This window comes from Mastigoproctus giganteus, chromosome 12 (assembly GCF_048544385.1).
Source record: "Mastigoproctus giganteus isolate SK-2022 chromosome 12, ASM4854438v1, whole genome shotgun sequence".
In the NCBI taxonomy this organism is placed as follows: domain Eukaryota; kingdom Metazoa; phylum Arthropoda; class Arachnida; order Uropygi; family Thelyphonidae; genus Mastigoproctus; species Mastigoproctus giganteus.
In genome coordinates, this window is record NC_143586.1 from 91,106,906 (window position 1) to 91,126,316 (window position 19,411).

General features: G+C 39.1%; 1 protein-coding gene across 1 annotated transcript in view; it reads right to left on the reverse strand.

The window, feature by feature from the left end:
• Positions 1-19,411, reverse strand: part of LOC150077267 (vesicle transport protein GOT1B-like) — an 82,637-nt gene that overhangs the window by 7,554 nt on the left and 55,672 nt on the right. Inside the window, exon 4 of the mRNA XM_090386494.1 lies at positions 14,368-14,449. Coding sequence (XP_090242620.1) covers positions 14,368-14,449 — 82 coding nt within the window. The remainder of the gene's footprint in view (positions 1-14,367; positions 14,450-19,411) is intronic.

Consider the following 19,411-nt stretch of genomic DNA (forward strand, 5'->3'; position numbering starts at 1 on the left):
AGATGCAGGGTGTTTCAGACTGCTGGGTCTGTTGTGATAGGGTAGCTAAGAATAGGAACAGGTGCATATATATACTTGTGTGTACAGCAATGTGCTAGGAGTTTGGTAAATAAATTTGATGAATTTGAGGTATTGCTCAAAACATCAAAGGCATATATTGTTGGGATATCAGAGACGTGGTGTCACACAGATATAAGGAATGCAGAACTGGAATTTAGGGAGTACAATGTGTACAGAAAGGATAGGAAGGGAGGAGGGGTTATGCTATTAGTTATGAAACACATAAAATCCAAGGAAGTGAAGCCAGTTGACATCGCTGGACAGTGCAGTGTCAAGTCAGTTTGGTGTGACATAAGCATTGTGAGATCAAAATTGATCTCCCAATGCTTATGTTGCACCAAAGAGTAGGAGTGTGTTATAGGCTTAACGACTCTGATGAGTATAATAAGAAACTGTACACGGAAATAGAGTGGACCAGTAAATCAGAGAGTCTTATAATGGGGGATTTTAATTCCCCAGATATTGACTGGAATTTGTGGGTTGGTCACTCACACACCAGCAAGGCTTTTGTGGATTTATTGGATTATTGTTTTCTACATCAGCATGTTTGGGAGGCAACTAGAGGGAGTAATACTCTTGATCTGATTATCAGTAGTGATTCTTCATGCATTAAGAATCTGAAGATAAAGGAACCACAAGGTGGCAGTGATCACAGTGTGCCAAAGTGGGATTTACTCAAAGAGGTAACTACCATCAGGGGTAAAGGTAAGGGTTTTTGCTTTTGTAAAGGCAACTACGGTGGTCTGAGACAGTATTTAAATTCTATACGGTGGGACCAATTGATAATGTTACCAACAGCAAATTCAAAATGGGAGGCATTCAAAGAATTAATCTTGGAAGCTACTAGACTTTACATACCAACTAAGAAAATTGTTCAAGGTTTAAGACTAAATGTATGTCAGATGAACTAATGAGACATATGGCATGGAAGAAAAATGCATGGAATACATATAAATTTATGGGTGACATGGAAGATGTCACCCATCAATTTATATGTATTCCATGATGATTATAAATTAGAAAGCCTATGATAGATATAAAATGGTCTGTAACCAAGTCACAAAGGAGATTAGGCAGGCAAAGGCAGATTATGAGAAATCTTTGGCAAAGGATGCCAAGAAAAACAGCAGAGAGTTCTTTGCCTATGTAAACTCTAGAAGGAAAGGGATGAATCAGATTGGTCCACAGGATATTGATGGTTCAACTGTTGATGATCCTGCTCAGGTGGCTAACAAACTAAATGAGTATTTTGCATCTACATTCACACGAGTAGTTATTCAGGGAGGGGAATGCCAGAGTTGAATTAAACTCTGGCAGTGAGCTAGATGATTTGGTAATAACTGAAAGGAAAGTGGAGGAAAAATTGTTGAAATAAACATAAAAAAGGCACCCGGGGTGGATGGGATCTATCCAATTATATTAAAGGAAGCAGCAAAGGAAGTAAGCAAACCCTTAGCCATAATTATGAGAGCTTGCTTGGACTGTGACCCCAATTCACAAAGGAGGATCAAAGGGCGACACAAGTAATTAGAGACCTGTGAGTTTTACTTCTGTTCCAGGAAAATTAATGGAGGCACTGGTTAAAGAAGCACTGCAGGATCATCTAGGCAAGACTTCAGTTATAGCTCAGACATAGCATGGTTTTGTTAAAGGAAAGTCTTGCCTGACCAATTTGATTGGATACTATGATGTAGTCACAAAGGAACTGGATGCAGGGAATAACTTTGATATCATATATTTGGATCTTAGAAATGCTTTTGATACTGTTGCACATGGAAGACTGCTGCAAAAATTGGAGCAGTGTGGCATTGGAGGCAAATTGCTGCTATGGATAAAGGGATGGTTGAGTGGGAGAAGACAGAGATTGGTAATCAATGGGCACTGCTCATCGTGGACTAATGTTATTAGTGGAGTTCCTCAAGGTTCAGTGTTGGGTCCATTGTTGTTTTCTGTATTTATAAATGATATTGATTGTTGTTTTCTGTATTTATAAATGATATTTGCAGAAGATACAAAGGTTGGCAGGGTTGTTAAGGACACTAATGACAGTACGCTGCTGCAGCTGGATCTAGAAAAGTTGAGCAGATGGACTGAGAGATGGCAAATGAAGTTTAACATTGACAAATGTAAAGTAGTACATATGAGAAGCAGTAAACCCAGAGTAACGTATCAATTCTGTGATACTACACCAACAGTGGTAGAGAATGAAAAGGACCTGGGGGTAATTGTTCAGGCAGATATGAAGTTTTCTGAGCAGTGCAGATAGTCTGCAAGAATAGCTCATAGTGTCCTGTCAATGATATATAGCAATTTTTCTAGCAGGGATAAGTAGGTGATTATCCCCTTGTATAAGGTAATGGTCAGGCCACACCTTAAAGTACTGTATACAGGTCTAGAGGCCTCATTTTTAAGAAGGATGTAGAGCTGTTGGAACAAGTACAGAGAAGGGCAACAAGATTAGAAAATGGAACAAAGGGTTGCTCTTACGAAGAAAGACTTAAGTTTTGCAAATTACAGTGTCTGGAGACTAGGCACCTGCGAGGTGATCTGACTGAGGTGTATAAAGCCTTGAATGGTTTGAGCATGCTCAATGCTGATGGGATTCTTCCTCTTGCTAAGAATAATCACCTGAGAGGGCATAAATTCAAATTGAGGAAAGACAGTTATGGGATAGATGTGTGGAAGTTTGCCTTTAGCCAGCGGGCAGTCAGTCGGTGGAGCAGACTTCCATCCTTTGTTGTTGATGTTGATAGCCTAAATAAATTTATGGCTGAGCTGGACAGGTATTTGGAAGGAAGAGAGGGGTGAAATGGGAGCGGTTTTTTTTTGGTTTTTTTTTTTGCTGATGCTGCATAAGCTTGCTTTCTTGCATCATATGCCTCTACTAATAATTAAAATATATACCATCTCTATATATTTGAAGAGTTTGTGCATTGGTCAAGGCGTGAGCTGCATGTAACTGTCTAAAATTTTGGCTTCACAGGAAGTGTTCCCCCACTGAGAAAAACAGTTATTGTCCATGGTGGTTATAATGTCTGAAACTTCAGAGATATTTGCAAGATGGATGTTCCAGTGGTGTGTCAGCTCGTGTAACAGGATATTAGCAGGTTTGTTTTCGTTGGACTGGACTGAACCAAGCCAACACAGCCTTATGTAAGAGTCATAAAATTGGGCACCATAGTCTGAACAGGATCTGATAAAAGTGTAGTAGTTGTATTTGAGAGTTTTTGGCACAAGGGCCTCCTGAGCCATATTATAGCTGTTCATGTTTTAGTTATGACTAAATTTTCCATTTTATGATTACCAGAGATTATTATATAAATTTGTCTAATTCAAATACTGAAATAGGTCTTAAAAATTTGCATTATTGCAAGAATGTGTGATAAAGTTAATGGTTCCCAAAGCTGGATTTCTGGATATTTGAGTGTTGGGGCATTCAATGAAGATATGCTTAATTGTTAGCAGGATTTGGAAAAACAAACAATGGTTTTTGTGTGTTTGGGGGGGGGGGGATTCTCTCCTATAAGCAAATACAGACGAGGTGGATGGAAATGACCAATGCAAATCACTTCTTCTCATCTGCTTCTCCTAAAAAGAACCACACCTGTTTTTTTTTTTATTTTTTATTTATCTGCAGGAGTTTATTACTGATTTCGGTTTGCCACAGTTTAGACCAATGATTCCAACATGCTGTTTTAATAATGCTTAATAATGGATTTGTAGTCATTGGGGCACTTTCAGGTGACAGAAAGATCCATTATCAGGATGTTCAGCTACATGATCCACACATTCATTATCTGGGATGCCAACATGACCAGGAAAAGGTTGGATGTTTGATAGTGACACAATCTAGATCGGATCTGTTTCAGGACAGGATGGGATGAGAGGAAGAAAAAGTGGACTGAATGGCAGTGACTCCACTTAAGGAGTACGTACATATGAGCTTGCTTGAAATGGTGATTGTTTATGTTATCTAGGACTAGTTTGTTTTATTGCATACAATTTGATGGAATATACTACATTCAGTAAGAAGAGGAACAGCTACTGAGAAGATGGAAGAAACTGCTGCAGCACCAAGCTGCATCTGTTTTGAAGTCATCAGTATATATATGAAGTTTTCCTGAGTGTTCCAAGGTATGTGCTTCATGTGGCTGCTGAAAGTTGCTGTTAAGGGGTATTTTCTCCATTGTAAAAAGAAATTGTCACACAGAAGTGAAAATGAAGTCCACGGAGGTTCAGATAACAACTCTTTGAAAGATAAGCTGGAAGTTAATGTTTCAACTGTGCATAAGTGCTTCCAATTGCAGTCCTGCAGGGCAGTTTTCATTAGGTTTATTGTGCTGATAGAAGCTCCTTCTTTAATCTCTGCAGCACCTTAATTTGGTCCCACTTGGATTATGGATCCTGACTGGGTTGCAATGGAATACTTTTAATTTTTGCTGTGTACTTAAACAGTAAGGATTTTCTCCTGAGGTGCAGAGAGGGTTAGGATGCCTCAATATTCCAAGGTCTGAAATTAAGGTTCTATAGAGATTTAAGAGGGAGCTGCTATTAACATCTCAGGACATAGCATAGACTCTTGGGACGTTCAATTTTTTTAGAAAAGCTGTCCAAAGGTAAGTTATGAACAGCAAAATTTTGTTTATTAATTAAATATAAGCCCAAGAAACAAAAGTTGTTGATCTATTTTTCGATTCGGACGTTGTTTATGTTATTTGCAGAAATGAATTGCAGTAGATTTCTTTTCTGCTAGGGAATAGCCATTCCATAGTGCCATGATCCTATTATGGCTATGGAGAGTTGAAGTGTTGCCTTTCAATGGTCTTCACAGTTTGGGACTGACAAGAGGTAATGAGGTCATAAACAAACATACGATTCAACTGTATATGGTAAGTCCCACATTATGTTTGCAATTCTTATTGTAAATAATGTTGCACTGAGGATGGAAACTGTGCAGTACACCCTCCTCTTGTTCAAATGATTTGGATAAATTGTTCATGTGTCTAATCTGAAATGTTCTGTGGCAGGAGAAGTTTTCTATAAATTTGGCTAAGTGTCCTCTCATATCAAAAGAATGAAGATCTTGAAGAACACCATATTGCTAAGTGGAACTGAAGGCATTCTCGATACTGATTAACCATGACCAGGTGCCGTCTCCTTATGAAAGCATTTTTGATGTTTGTTTCTGCTTTGATCATCACATCCAATGTGGACTGATTTTCCCAATACCAGTACTGATTATTGTTTAGCAAGTTTTCAGTTTCCAGGAACCACATTAACCACCTGTGAACTGTTTTTTCCATGACTTTGTCTAAACAGCTTGTCAGTGAAATTGGACTGTAATTTTGTGGAAAGGTAAAATCCTTTCCTGGCTTTGGGAAGGCTAGAACAATTGAGTGACACAAAGAGTTTGGGTAAGTATTTTCTAAAAATGTTTGATTATAAAAATTTAACAGTGATTTTCTGCTTTGTTGTTTAAACATTATGCAGAAAACTCCATCTGGATCAGCAGCATTATTGGATGTTTTATTGGAAGATTCTAAAAGTTCTGTTGATGTGAATGACTGGTTGTAGGGATGTGATACCATAGTAGAGAAGTTGATTTTTAAGCTATTCTGCAGATGCCTTAAATTTGTTGAACTGACTGACTGATTGATGATTTCTGTTTTTCTGGTGCAAAAGTGACCGAGGCTATAGTGTGCTATAGCCATGCCATAAGAGAGATAAAAAGGATTTTTGGTAACCTTTCAAAAAGGTTACCACTTCAAAATTTATATACAAATGTAAAATAGAATAAATGCTAGTATACTCACACTATATGCACAAATTATATATTATAATTTTATAATTTATCTGGCTGACACTGCAGCCAAATAAATTATAAATTCCCTGAATCCCAGTGTGGCTAGAAATCCAGCAGAAGCAAATATCAAAATTGTGTTAATGAAAAGAATGTACTTCTGCTGAACTCAAGAGAGAACTGGATGAGAATTGTGTCTCAAAGATAATAAAGCCTATAACATGCTCAAAGAATCGGAATATATTATAGACCTTTGGTACTGACAAGTTCTAATGTGATTCAAGGCTAATTCTATAGCATACAGCTCTGCAGTGTATATGCTGAATTCAGAAAGAATCTGATCTGATGTAGTAATGTCTGGAAATCAGCAGCAGATCTTACATGACTCCAACTTCACACCACCTGTGTAAACTGGCAGGAAGTCAGAGTGTTCAGCTCTGTGTACAGAATAGAGCTGTAGGTAGACAGATGGAGTATCAGACTTTACCCAGTTCTTAAGGGAAAAGTTGCATGATGGAATATGAAAAGGCCAGGGTGGAAGGGTATGCTTTGGTGCTTGCAACCATGTCTACCGTTAGTTTAAACTCTATGAGTAGTCCTTGGATGAAAATACTAAAAGGACGTCTCACAGTCTGACAGTCATTGTACAAATTTTCCCAATTAGGCACAAAAACAGATGTAGGATAGGTTGGTAGGGATTTCAATTTTAAAGCATACTTTAGAGACTTACTGCTTACATCAAAGCAATAATGGTGGTTCATTTGCTTCCATGTATAAGCTCTGGAGAGGAGATGTATTAAGTGCTCCAGTAGTGATACGAATAGCCTTATGATGTACAGGGTACAGCCACTGATGTACGCTGTCTCTGGCTGAAGCACATACCTGGGACCCGTAATCTAGTTTGGATCGCACGTGTGCACAGAAGAGGAGAGAGAGAATGAAGAATATTTAATGGGTAGGTGGCCTCTAAGACCAAGGCTATATAGGTCTTTTAAAATGCCATATCTCCAAGTTGTGTCATATGTTTTTTCCATATCAAAAAATACTGACACCAGATTTTCTTGTTTCAGGAAAACATCCTGAATCGAATTTTCCAGTCAAATTAAATGGGCCAAAGTGGACCGATTCCCTCGGAAGCTGCACTGCATGCTGAAGAGAAGGTCATTTGATTCTAATTACCATACAAGATGAGCATTTTCTCCAGGATTTTGCACAAATAACCAGTCAGAGCAATAGGCTGATGGAAGGAATTTTAGGGTCCTTTCCTGGCTTCACAAAGGTAAGAATGGTTGGTTTGTGCCAGGCATCCGGAAACTGCTCTTCAGTAAAGATTCTGTTATATAGAAGGATCAGGTGATCCACAGATTTTGGTGAAAGGTGCTTAATCATTTTATAATGGATGGCATCTAGTCAACAGCACTCTTGCCTTAGAGAGGGTTAGTGCTATTCTCAGTTTCTGTTTGGTGAACAGCCTGTTGTAGGGATAAAGGCCCTGGATGTGAAATCAAGTGCCTGTTTTTCACTTTTATATTTCAGGACAAGGAGTTCGTCAGGCAGCTTCCAACTTTTCTCAGTCTTGAATATTTCTCTTTTGGGGAAGTATGTCCATTTCCTCCTTCACGAAGAATTCCAAGACTGTTTTGTCAGGTATCACCTTCTCCTCAATCTATTTTTTCTTGAGAGCTACGATATACAAGTTTCTTATTCTTTTCTCCAGCATTTTCTTTTGTTGCTGGCGGGGCATTAGGAAGTACAAATATAGGAGTGGCAGCTGATTGATCCTTCTGTATGGAGTTTATTGAGCTTAAGAGGTAGTGTGCAATGGGAATAATGACTCTTTTGGTGGGATGGTCATTTCTGTCTGAGTTCCAAAGGAACACCTCCCTGCTACCTTTTGATTGTAGGTAGGGCTGTTAGCATTTATAAGTTTCACTGCTTTTCTTGCCTCATGATATATGTTCATCTCTGCATTAAGTCTTTTTATTTCTTTTTCTTCCTTCCACTTCTAGCATGCTTGTCAGTATGCAGAGTGTTCTACCTTGGCAGTTAATACAAGTGGGTTTTGTGGCTGAACATGAAGTAGTTTTATGTCCCTTGCAGAATACTGACACAGGCAAGGGCTCCACGACAGGTCATTTGCGAGTGTCCATATTTCTGGTGCTTAGAGCACCTTAAAGGATTTGGAACACATGGACACACACTGGACGGTTAATGTAACCTGTTTTGATCTCACTAGGAGAAATTGGTGAATTGAAAGTTAGGATGATGTGTCTAGTGGGAACAAGTTTCTCATCCCTATGCATGAAGATTCGTTTCGCAGCTGTCTCCTTTGGGTTTTAAATCAGAACAGATTTCCTCTTCTGACACTTCCATGTGATCACATTCAACAATGACAACATGGGATGAGTTAAGTACCTTGTGTGAAGGTGGTAACTGTGATAGGCATTTCCCTCAATAGACGTGGCTTGGCGGAGCTATTCTGAATGGTAAAATCTCTCCTAAATCAGTAAAACGGCCTCTGACCGAAGCCATTTTACCGATTTAGGACAGCCTGTCAACCCTTCTGGCTAAGTAAAGGTGACATTTTAACTATAGCTTTCTCACTTGTAGAGTGTATTATCAGGTAACGTGGTGGTGGAACTGATACTGTACCAGTTTTCTGTCTTTTTGCTAAAGTAACATTAACAGGGGCAACTTCTAATTAGTATTAGCAATGGCCACATGGTGCAAGGAAGCCTATGGCTTATGCTGCACCAACCACAAAAAAAAAAAAAAAAAGGGAAGAATAAAATAATAAGAAGAAAATTAAAAAAATAATAAATAAATAATTAATAAAAGAAAAAGAAATAGACAACCTAAGCATTTCCCTCCTCCCATAGATATTTAAACAGCTGACCTTTTAAATTTTCCCAAACTGTCAGCCTTTACCACCCATGTAAGTAACTAATTCCAGTAATTTATAACTCACTGGATAAAATAAAACTTTCTGCAATCCAGTTTAAACATCTCTCCCCATAACTTGAATTTATGGCCCCTAGTTCTAGAATCATTTATAACCGTGAAAATTTTTCATATAGGGACAGTGTTGGGGCCTGGAAGAAATATCTTTATCAGGATTCATGGGTGTTTTGTTTTTGTTCAATACCTGGGATCCTCACCCACCGTGGAGACCAAATGGGACACCACTACCTAGCAAGCAATAAATGGGCTTGGGAGTGGGAAGCCGAGGCTATCCAGATATTATACCCATGCTGCCACCAGTCTAAATCCTGTCCCTTGGACCATGAGGGTAATCTGGTAGAGTGGCTGGCCTGTGAACACTGTTTTAGAACTGTACACTCAAAATGTCAGGAAGATTGGATTTTTACCATGATGCCCATCATAACCTCAAAAGACATCAAACATATCAATCTGCCACATTTCAGGCATTGTCTTGCCATCCTCTTATATAGAGGGGCAATAAGGTCCTTTTCCCCTAAGTGGAGATGCCTGATTGGTTGTTTTAGGATTTTATGTGGATCGGTGTCTAAGGCTATAACGAGCCAGCAGATGCCTGATAAATCATCAATAGGATATCATATACCTTCTAGCTATCTACCTATGAATTGTTCTGCAATCCCTAAATCTTTGTCCTGAACCACCTTTAACTACCCATCCTCCTCTACTAGTCTGTCGGTTGCTTCAAGCGTTCTGTTTTCCAAGTACACAACTTTTCATTTAGTAATGATAAAACTGAGTAGTTTCTATTCATTAGGCATTATTTCTAATTGGCCCAAATTGTTTTAAACAATACAGACTGGTTATGGTTGTTAACCACTTTTCCAACCTTCACATCATCAGAAAACTTTGACAGCATTCTCTGTACTTCTTCATCAATATCAATATTAAAAACAAGAAGGGAGGGCAGAGCACTCAGAGGCTGCTAGGGCAAGAATAATCCCTGCCCGAAGGACTCTATTTACTACGCTAGTCCATAATGAAGAATGTACATTTATGGCCATCCTCTGTCACCTGTTTTTCACACAGTTCCTAGTCCAACTATAGAACTTTCCTGTAATTTCAGATTCTTCCAATTTATACCAATAGCATTTCATGGGAATTGTATCAAAAGCTTTAATGAATCTAAAATTTATGCAGCATTTAGACATTGGTCCCCTTGTGTCACCAGTCAAGGCATCCTCAATGTATAAATTCACTGTATCTAACATGTGACGGACTCCTTCAGCTATGATTTCACTAAGTGAAAGCACAGACCTCTGAGCACCTTCTTTAGGTTCCTAAAGAAGTGCCACGCATACAGTAACAGCTCACAGCTATGAACTGGGTCGTTAAGCTTCTCACTCATGCTGCTGCTGTTGAGTCTGGATGTCATGGGGTGTGTGAGGTTTTGTATTGTCATAAAGCAATGCCATACCATATTTTAAGTTGTATGCCACTTTACCTTTATGAACCACTAACTGTTCCACTGTGGTGATAGTTTTTAACTGTGGCACTATGGACTAATAAAGCTATCAGCAGTGGTCTATGTCAATCAAAAAATGAATGTTAACATCACCCTTCCTGATGGGTGTAAGTAAATCTTTTTTTTTTTTTTTTTTTGGTGTGTCCCATGTGAATTTTTTTTACACAATTGGAAGACCACAGCACACTTCAAATATCCCACTTAGTAGATAGTAACATACAGCAATAAATGTTCACTGGTGTTCACTCCTGCAGTCAAAAATTACATCAATACATGCTGGGCACACTAGCAAGTACAACTTGTTAACAGTGCACAAACAACAGTCAATGTACCCATCTCACATTAAGTGTCCAACACATATACCTACACACCAATCCTAAAAAGCATTGTTATTTGTTTTGTGAATGTGATCATTCATTCTGTGCACAGCAAACAGTTCATTTCAGAAGCTGGGTTCATTTTAAATCATCTAGAGATGAAATTCCTACATCTAGAAATTCTGAAATGATATAATTATAAATATCAGCATCTTTTACATTTAAAGCTATATCTTAATACATTATTACATTATATCTTGCTGATATAATGTAATAATGTAATAAAGATAGGGTAGATACTTCACATTACATTAAAGTTAGCAATAAATTTTCAATCTAATAAATGGTGCACTATGGCCACAGATGCCGATGCGCCTAATAAATCCCCAACCAAACAAACAACAATCTAATAAATATTTTTATAAATATGAAAGCAAATTTTATAATATTAATCATATTTTCTGAAGAATAGCATTAACATTTGCATTAGTAGAGGCATATGATGCAAGATAGCAAGCTTATGCAGCATCAGCCAAAAGAAAAAAAAAAAAAAAAAAAAAAAAAACGCTCCCATTTCACCCCTCCGTTTGTTCGAAATACCTGTCCAGCGAGCCTTAAATTTTTTTAGGCTATCAACTTCCACAACAAGGGATGGAAGTCTGTTCCACCAATCAACTACCCGCTGGCTAAAGGCAAATTTCCGCACAACTATCCTACATCTGTCTTTCCTCAATTTAAATTTATGTCCTCTCAGGTGATTATTCTGAGCAAGAGGAAATCCCATCAGCATTGAGCATGCTCAAACCATTCAAGGCTTTATACATCTCAATCAGATCACCTCTCAGATGCCTAGTCTCCAAACATTGTAATTTGCAAAACTTAAGCCTTTGTTCCATTCACTAATCTTGTTGCCCTTCTCTGTACTTGTTCCAACAGCTCTACATCCTTCTTAAAATGAGGACTCCAGACCTGTATACAGTACTCAAGGTGTGGCCCGACCATTGCCTTATACAAGGGGATAATCACCTACTTATCCCTTCTAGAAAAATTTCTGTCTATCATTGACAAAACACCATGAGCTACTCTTGCAGACCATCTGCACTGCTCAAAAAACTTCATATCTGCCTGCACAATTACCCCCCAGGTCCTTTTCATTCTCTACCACTGTCAGTGTAGTACCACAGAGTTGATACGTTACTCTGGGGTTACTGCTTCCCATATGTAGTACTTTACATTTGTCAATGTTAAACTTCATTTACCACCTCTCAGCCCATCTGCTCAACTTTTCTAGATCCTGTTGCAGCAGTGTACTGTCATTAGTGTCATTAACAACCCTGCCAAACTTCGTATCGTCTGCAAACTTGAACATTAAGCCTGATATACCATCATAAATATCATTTATAAATACAGAAATCAACAATGGACCTTGAGGAACTCCACTAATAACATTAGTCCATGATGAGCAGTGTCCATTGGTTACCACTCTCTGTCTTCTCCCCCTCAACCATCACTTTATCCATAACAGCAATTTGCCTCCAATGCCACACTGCTCCAATTTGTGCAGCAATCTTCCATGTGCAACAATATCGAATGCCTTTCTAAGGTCCAAATATATGATATCAAAGTTATTTCCTGCATCCAGTTCTTTTGTGACTGCATCATAGTATCCAATCAAATTGGTCAGGCAAGACTTTCCCTTAACAAAACCATGCTGTGTCCAAGCTATAACTATAGTCTTGTCTAGATGATCCTGCAGTGCTTCTTTAACCAGTGCCTCCATTAATTTTCCTGGAACAGAAGTTAAACTCACAAGTCTATAATTACTTGAGTCAGCCTTTGATTCTCCTTGGTGAACTGGGGTCACATTTGCACATCTCCAGTCTATGGGTATCTCCCCTGAGTCCAAAGAAGCTCTCATAATTATGGCTAAGGGTTTGCTTACTTCCTTTGCTGCCTCCTTTAATATAACCGGATAGATCCCATCCACCCCAGGTGCTTTTTTATGTTTATCCCCAACAATTTTTCCTCCACTTTCCTCTCAGTTATTACAAAATCATCTAGCTCACTGCCAGAGTTTACTTCACCTCTGGCATTCCCCTTTCTGAATAATTCCTCATGTGTGAATGTAGATGCAAAATACTCATTTAGTTTGTTAGCCACCTGAGCAGGATCATAAACAGTTGAACCATCAATATCCAGTGGACCAATCTGATTCCCTTTCCTTCTAGAGTTTACATAGGTAAAGAACTCTTTTCTATTTTTCTTTGCATCCTTTGCCAAGGATTTCTCATAATCTGCCTTTGCCTGCCTAATCTCCTTTGTGACTTGGTTACAGAGCATCTTATATCTATCATAGGCTTCCAATGTCACCCGTTAATTTATGTATCCCATTCATTTTTCTTCTCTGCCATATGTCTCATTAGTTCATCTTACATCCATTTAGGCCTAAACCTTGAATAATATTTCTTAGTTGGTATGTAAAGCCTAGTAGCTCCCAAGATAAATTCTTTGAATGCTTCCCATTTTGAATTTGCTGTTGGTAACATCATCAGTTGGTCCCACTGCATAGAATTTAAATACTGTCTCAGACTATTGTAGTTGCCTCTTTGAGTAAATCCCACTTCAGCACACTGTTGTTCCTTTATCTGCAGATTCTTAATGCATGAAGAATCACTACTGATAATCCGATCAAGAGTATTAGTCCCTCTAGTTGCCTCTTGAACATGCTGATGTAGAAAATAATCATCCAATAAATCCACAAAAGCCTTGCTAGTGTGTGAGTGACCAATGCACAAATTCCAGCAGTGCATAACACACGCTTCTTGATTAGACCTGGGTTTGAGCCCATCACCACCAAATACGGAGGATGCGGAAAGGTCAAGGAATGACCACCACATAATTCCCGGAGCAATATCGTCTTAGTTGCTAATGCTCCTAAAAACCAACAAACAAACAAACAAATTCCAGTCAATATCTGGGAAATTAAAATCCCCCATTATAAGACTCTCTGATTTACTGACCCACTCTATTTCTGTGTACAGTTTCTTATTATAATCATCAGAGTCGTTAGGCCTATAGCATACTCCTACTCTCAATTTTGGTCTCCCAATGCTTATGTCACACCAAACTGACTCAACACTGCACTGTCCAGCGATGTTGACTCGCTTCACTTCCTTGGATTTTATGTGTTTCTTAACTAATAGCATAACCCCTCCTCCCTTCCTATCCTGTCTATCCTTCCTGTACACATTGTACTCCCCAAATTTCAGTTCTGCTTTCCTTATATCTGTGTGATACCACGTCTCTAATATCCCAACAATATCTGCCTTTGATGTTTTGAGCAATATCTCAAATTCATCAAATTTATTTACCAAATTCCTAGCATTGGTGTACACGCAAGTATACACGCACCTGTTCCTATTCTTAGCTACCCTAACACAACACATGTGTTTACTTATACCGCAATGACTCCCAGCAGTCTCTGAAATACCATGCATCTTGTTTTCCAGGCTGCTGCTCATTCCAATAGAAGCAGTGCAAGAATCACTTTCACCTCTTCCAGTGGCTACTGTTAATCTATTAGTCCTTTTACCTCCCCCAAGCAAGTACAACTATAATTGTTCTATAATAAAGCTATAATTGTTCTATAATAAACCTAAAATTGTACTATAATAAACCTATAATTGTTCATAATACAATTTAAAAAATTAAAACGATTCTGCACTTACATAACTTACTCCAGGCAGGTACAACAACACTCCAATGTATGGGACACCTTTCAGAAAATTAATAACTGTTGGAAGGAATCCTCTGAAAAAGTAAAAACCATATTATATTAGTATGGGCAAATTAAAGAAAAGTTAATGACATAATTATAAAACCCATATATTAGTATGGACAAATTCAAGAATAGGTAATGGGATGTAATGAGGCCTCCATAGCCGAGTGGTCAGGTTGTTGTTATTGGGATTAACGACACAAGGGCTACTGAGGCCAAATTGTGTCTGTTCACAGTTTATTTACAGGAACATATCATTAGAGATGTTAAATTATATGCTCCTGTTTTAAATATGTTTTAAATACATGAAAAATTCTTGTATATCGGCTTCATTTCCTAATATATATGAGATAAATTAGATGAGATGTTCAACGTTAAGAGTGACCGGAAAGTGTTTGATCGAACGGTTGAATATAAGGGACACTCAACCAGAAAATGACGAACCGTAAGTTGCATCTGATAGGATGAGCACTGAGGTGGGTTTTCTCCTAGCAGGAAGAGATGGGTATGGTGAGTGTGTCTAATTCTGAGCCTTGCCAATACCATTACTTCTTGTCTGTTTCGTCGGAAGCTAGAGTGCCACAGCTTTGGATCTTCTTTTATCTGGTAAAGTTTATTGTTGATGTTACCTTTCCAGATCTGTGGCCATTTATCATAGCACGCTTTACGAATGACAGACTTATAGTCAGTGTAAGGAACCTGAGGATATTGTGAGAGAGTGCTTTGAAGATGTTTAGCGGCAAAGTCAGCACTTTCATTTCCAGGAATGCCAGAATGGCCAGGGATCTAACAGAAGCTGATTGGACACACTGCAGCAGAATAGCTGGGAATGAATCTGTTTCAAGATAGGACGAGAATATGAGAACTTCTTTATGGCAGAGACAGCACTGTGGGAGTCAGTTTTTTTTTTTTTTTAGTTAGTTGTTGGTGCATCAGCTTCTGTGGCCATAATACACCTCCCAAGGTTTTTGCAGCACTTTGATCAAGCCCGAGGCGGGATTCAAACCCGCGACCTTTGGGTTGCCAGGCAGGTACTTTACCCACCCGGCCAGCCCGGTCGGCAAGAGGGAGTCAGTGTAAATTATGACAGGTGAGATGGAAAGCTCAATAATTTTACTAAGCGCTAACTTAATGGCATATAATTTATGCTGTAAAGACGCTGCAAGCTAGCAGTAGTGTGGCTGAAATCGTACCTGAAGGAAAAACTGCAGCAGCACCTACAATTTTGTCAGTTTTGGAACCATCTGCATAAATTTTATAGGCATGGTTGTTCATAGTAGCATGAACTGAGTATAACTGTCTGATATTGCAATATTGCAGGGCGGTATAATATTTTTCCCCCACTGGAGAAAGTGCACATCGTGAGAGACAGACGTATAAGTCCAAGGTGGAACAGGTGCAGTTGTGTCCTGAAAAATTTCATTTAAATTGATATTCCAACTCTGAACAAGCTCTTTAATCCTGAGTGAAGCAGGTCTGTTTTCATTTGGCTTGCTCTCATAGAACGATTCCCACCGAGTATTATAGAGATACTCCTAACTAGGGTGCGATGGTAGACTCTGGATCATAGCAGCATAGTGGAGCAGTAGTATTTTTCTATGCAGGTGTAATGGGGGATCATGCACTTCAATATAAAGACTTTGGGTCGGAGAAGACCTGAAAGCTCCTAGGGCTGTCCTCAGAGCACCGTACTGTATGATGTTCAGCCGTTCTAATGTGCATACCCTGGCAGAGTCATATACTAAAGAACTGTAATCCAAGCGTGATAGGATTAGAGACTTGTACAGGTGTAGTAAGGTATAAGGATCAGCTCCCCATGACATGGACGAGACTGATCGAAGTATATTCATATGCTTTAGACAAGTAGTTCTTAAATGAGTGACGTGAGTTTGGAAGTTTGGCTTGCTGTCCAATATCAGTCCAAGAAATCTAACGGTATTAACAAGTGGGATTGGAGTTTTGTTTATTTCTAGTTCAGGGCCAGGATGGAGAGCCCATAACTTGCAGAAGTCAGTGGCAGTTCATTTATTTTATGATAGTCGATAACCATTCCATGAAGTCCAGGATTCTATTTTGGTTATGGCTAGTTGGAGCTGCCGCTCAATGGTGTTCATACTTTTGGACTGACAGGAAATGGTAAGATCGTCTGCATACATGTAAGTTTCAACAGTTTTTGGGATGTTCCATGTCATATTGCTAACTCGAATTGCGAACAGTGTTGGACTAAGTATCGAACCCTGTGGTACGCCTTCCTCTTGAATGTGAGATTTAGAGAGTGCGTTTTTATATTGGACCTGAAAATAACGAAGTCGCAAGAAATTCTGAATTATTTCAGGCAACTGTCCCCTTAGACCTAGATGGTTATTTGTTATTTGTTATTTAGTTTTTAGGAGCATTAGCAACTAAGGCCATATTGCTCCAGGATATGCGGTGGTCATTCCCTGACCTTTCCGCATCCTCCGTATTTGGTGGTGATGGGCTCGAACCCCGGTCTAATCAAGAAGCGTGTGCTATGCACTGCTGCTCCTTCCCACCTGGCTACGGAGGCGCCGACCTAGATGGTAAAGATCCATTATAATACCATGATGCCAAATAGTGTCGAATGCCTTTTCAAGATCTAAGTTGATCATGACTAGGTGTCTCATGACAAAAGGCATTGCGAATATGAGATTCAGCTTTAATAAGCACGTCTAGCGTTGATCTGTTCTTCCAAAATCCATACTGATGGTCTTGAAGGAGATTCTGTGACTCCAGGATGTAAGTGAGTCTTGTATGAATCATCCTTTTGAAAATTTTCCATGGAAAGAGATATTGGCCTATAATTTTGAACCAGGGTAGGATCTTTGCCCGGTTTTGGTATGGCGATAATGAACGAATGGCACCAGGACGAAGGATAGACATTTTCAGAGAAGATCCAATTGTAGAAAATCAACAGAGTACACAAGTCCTCTTCATGTAAATGCTTTAGCATAATGTAATGAACACCATCTGGCCCTGAAGAACTGTTGTAAGATCTATTTAACGAATCTTTCAGTTCTATTAATGTAAAGGATTGGTTGTACGGAAAGGAGCGGCACGTTGAGAAGTTAATTTTATACCGTTCTGCACGATCTTTAATGCTCTGGAAGGAGGATGCATAGGAAGCAGAAGCAGAGATGGTGGCAAAAGATTCTGCTAACGCATGGGCAACTTCTTCGAGCATAGACATGTCTTTTCCTTTCCAGTGAAGTATGGGAGAGGGCAGCCGAACAAATTTGCCATTTAGCGCCTGTATCCTTCTCCAGATGATTCGTGTGTCACTGTCTTTTGTGATGGTTGATGCAAAAGCAATCCACGAATCGCGTTTTGTTTTCCTTCTAATTTGCCTTACTTTTGCTTTAAGCGTTTTATAAGCAATTAAGTTAGTGGTAGTAGGATACTTCAGAAAATAATTCCATGCACGGTTTTTATCTTGTTTGGCAATAGAGCACTCTGCATTCCACCAGTGATTTCGGTGAGCACGAAATGTCTTGAATTTTGGAATGAAAGCATTTGCCGCAGTCAGAATCTGATTGGTTATGTAAGTAGTTACAGTATCAATATGTTTCTGTTGGACATAAATTCTGTCTAAGAGCATTTGCGCAGAATAGCCACGCCAGTTCGCCTTACTAAATTTCAATTGGATCGTTGGTTAGGATTTTGAGTTACTGTTGTTTGTATTGAGCAAATAATTGGAAAGTGGTCACTGTTAAAGGGATTGGATAATACCGACCATGTCAGGATTGGAAAGATGGATGGAGAGCAAATTGACAAGTCAACTACAGAAGTAGATCCTGTAGGTAGGTGGATGTAAGTAGGAGATCCAGTGTTTAGTAAATTAAGATCGCTATTATTCATAAATTCTTCAATTAATTTGCCTCTTCTGTCCATTGTAGTGGATCCCCACAATGGATGGTGTCCATTAAAGTCACCGAAAAAACAAATTGGAGTTGGGAGTTGTGTAATGATATTGTCAAGTTCTGAATGGGGAAGAGGTAGAGATGGTGGAATATAAACGGTAACAAGAGTAACTGATGTACCAACTGCAATACGAGTAGCCACAGCTTCTAGATTTGTTATTAACTAGATCGGCTTGGATGGCAATTTAGAATTAACCAGAATGGCTCCTCCTCCACGTGCAGGAGACTGAGTTTCTATCTCGTCTATACATCATATAATTGGAGAATTTTGGCGAAACTTGGGGTGAAAAGAATGTTTCCTGTAGGCATACAGCTATGGGGTTGAATTGAGCTATTAAATCTTTTAAGTCAGAATGGCTGCTTAGTCCTCTGCAATTCCACTGTATGATGTTATGCATTATTTAGGTTTATTTGAGGATGATTCATCTGGCTGTTTTTTGGGAATGTGGGGCAACCAGTATCCATAGTGTCATTGGCATGCAATTCTAGGATGGGTTCCTCATAATCCGGGTGTACATCCACTTCCATACTGTTTGTTTGAGGTTCGGCTTTCTTACAATCTTTGGTAGTTTTCATTCTTTCATTGTCCTGCGAGACTGCTGGAGTATCAGTTAGGATACTAATTGGGTTGTTTGTGGCTTCACTGTTTTTGGGTTTAGGAGTATCTTTTCTGGAGGCTGATAATGTTTCTTTAACCCAATTTGCCAAAGCGGTGTTCGGTGGTATTGACACGTCTGTTTGAGCTGCAGTTGAAATATAGCTTCGGGTGCGAGATGCATAAGATTGATTGGGCATGGTCGACAAAATTTGTCTGCGTGCTTCGGGATATGTTACTTTATGTTCTATTTTGTATCTCTGAATTTTATTTCCAGTTTTCAACATATCGCATGATTTAGAAAACGTAGGATGACTTCTTTTGCAGTTGGGACACATGGGGGTTGAAGCTGAGCAATCTGCTTGTGTATGATCTTTAGAGCCACATATAGGACAGATAGCATCACCTCTGCATGCCTGCTGAGAACGGCCATATTTCTGGCATTTAAAACAGCGAAGAGG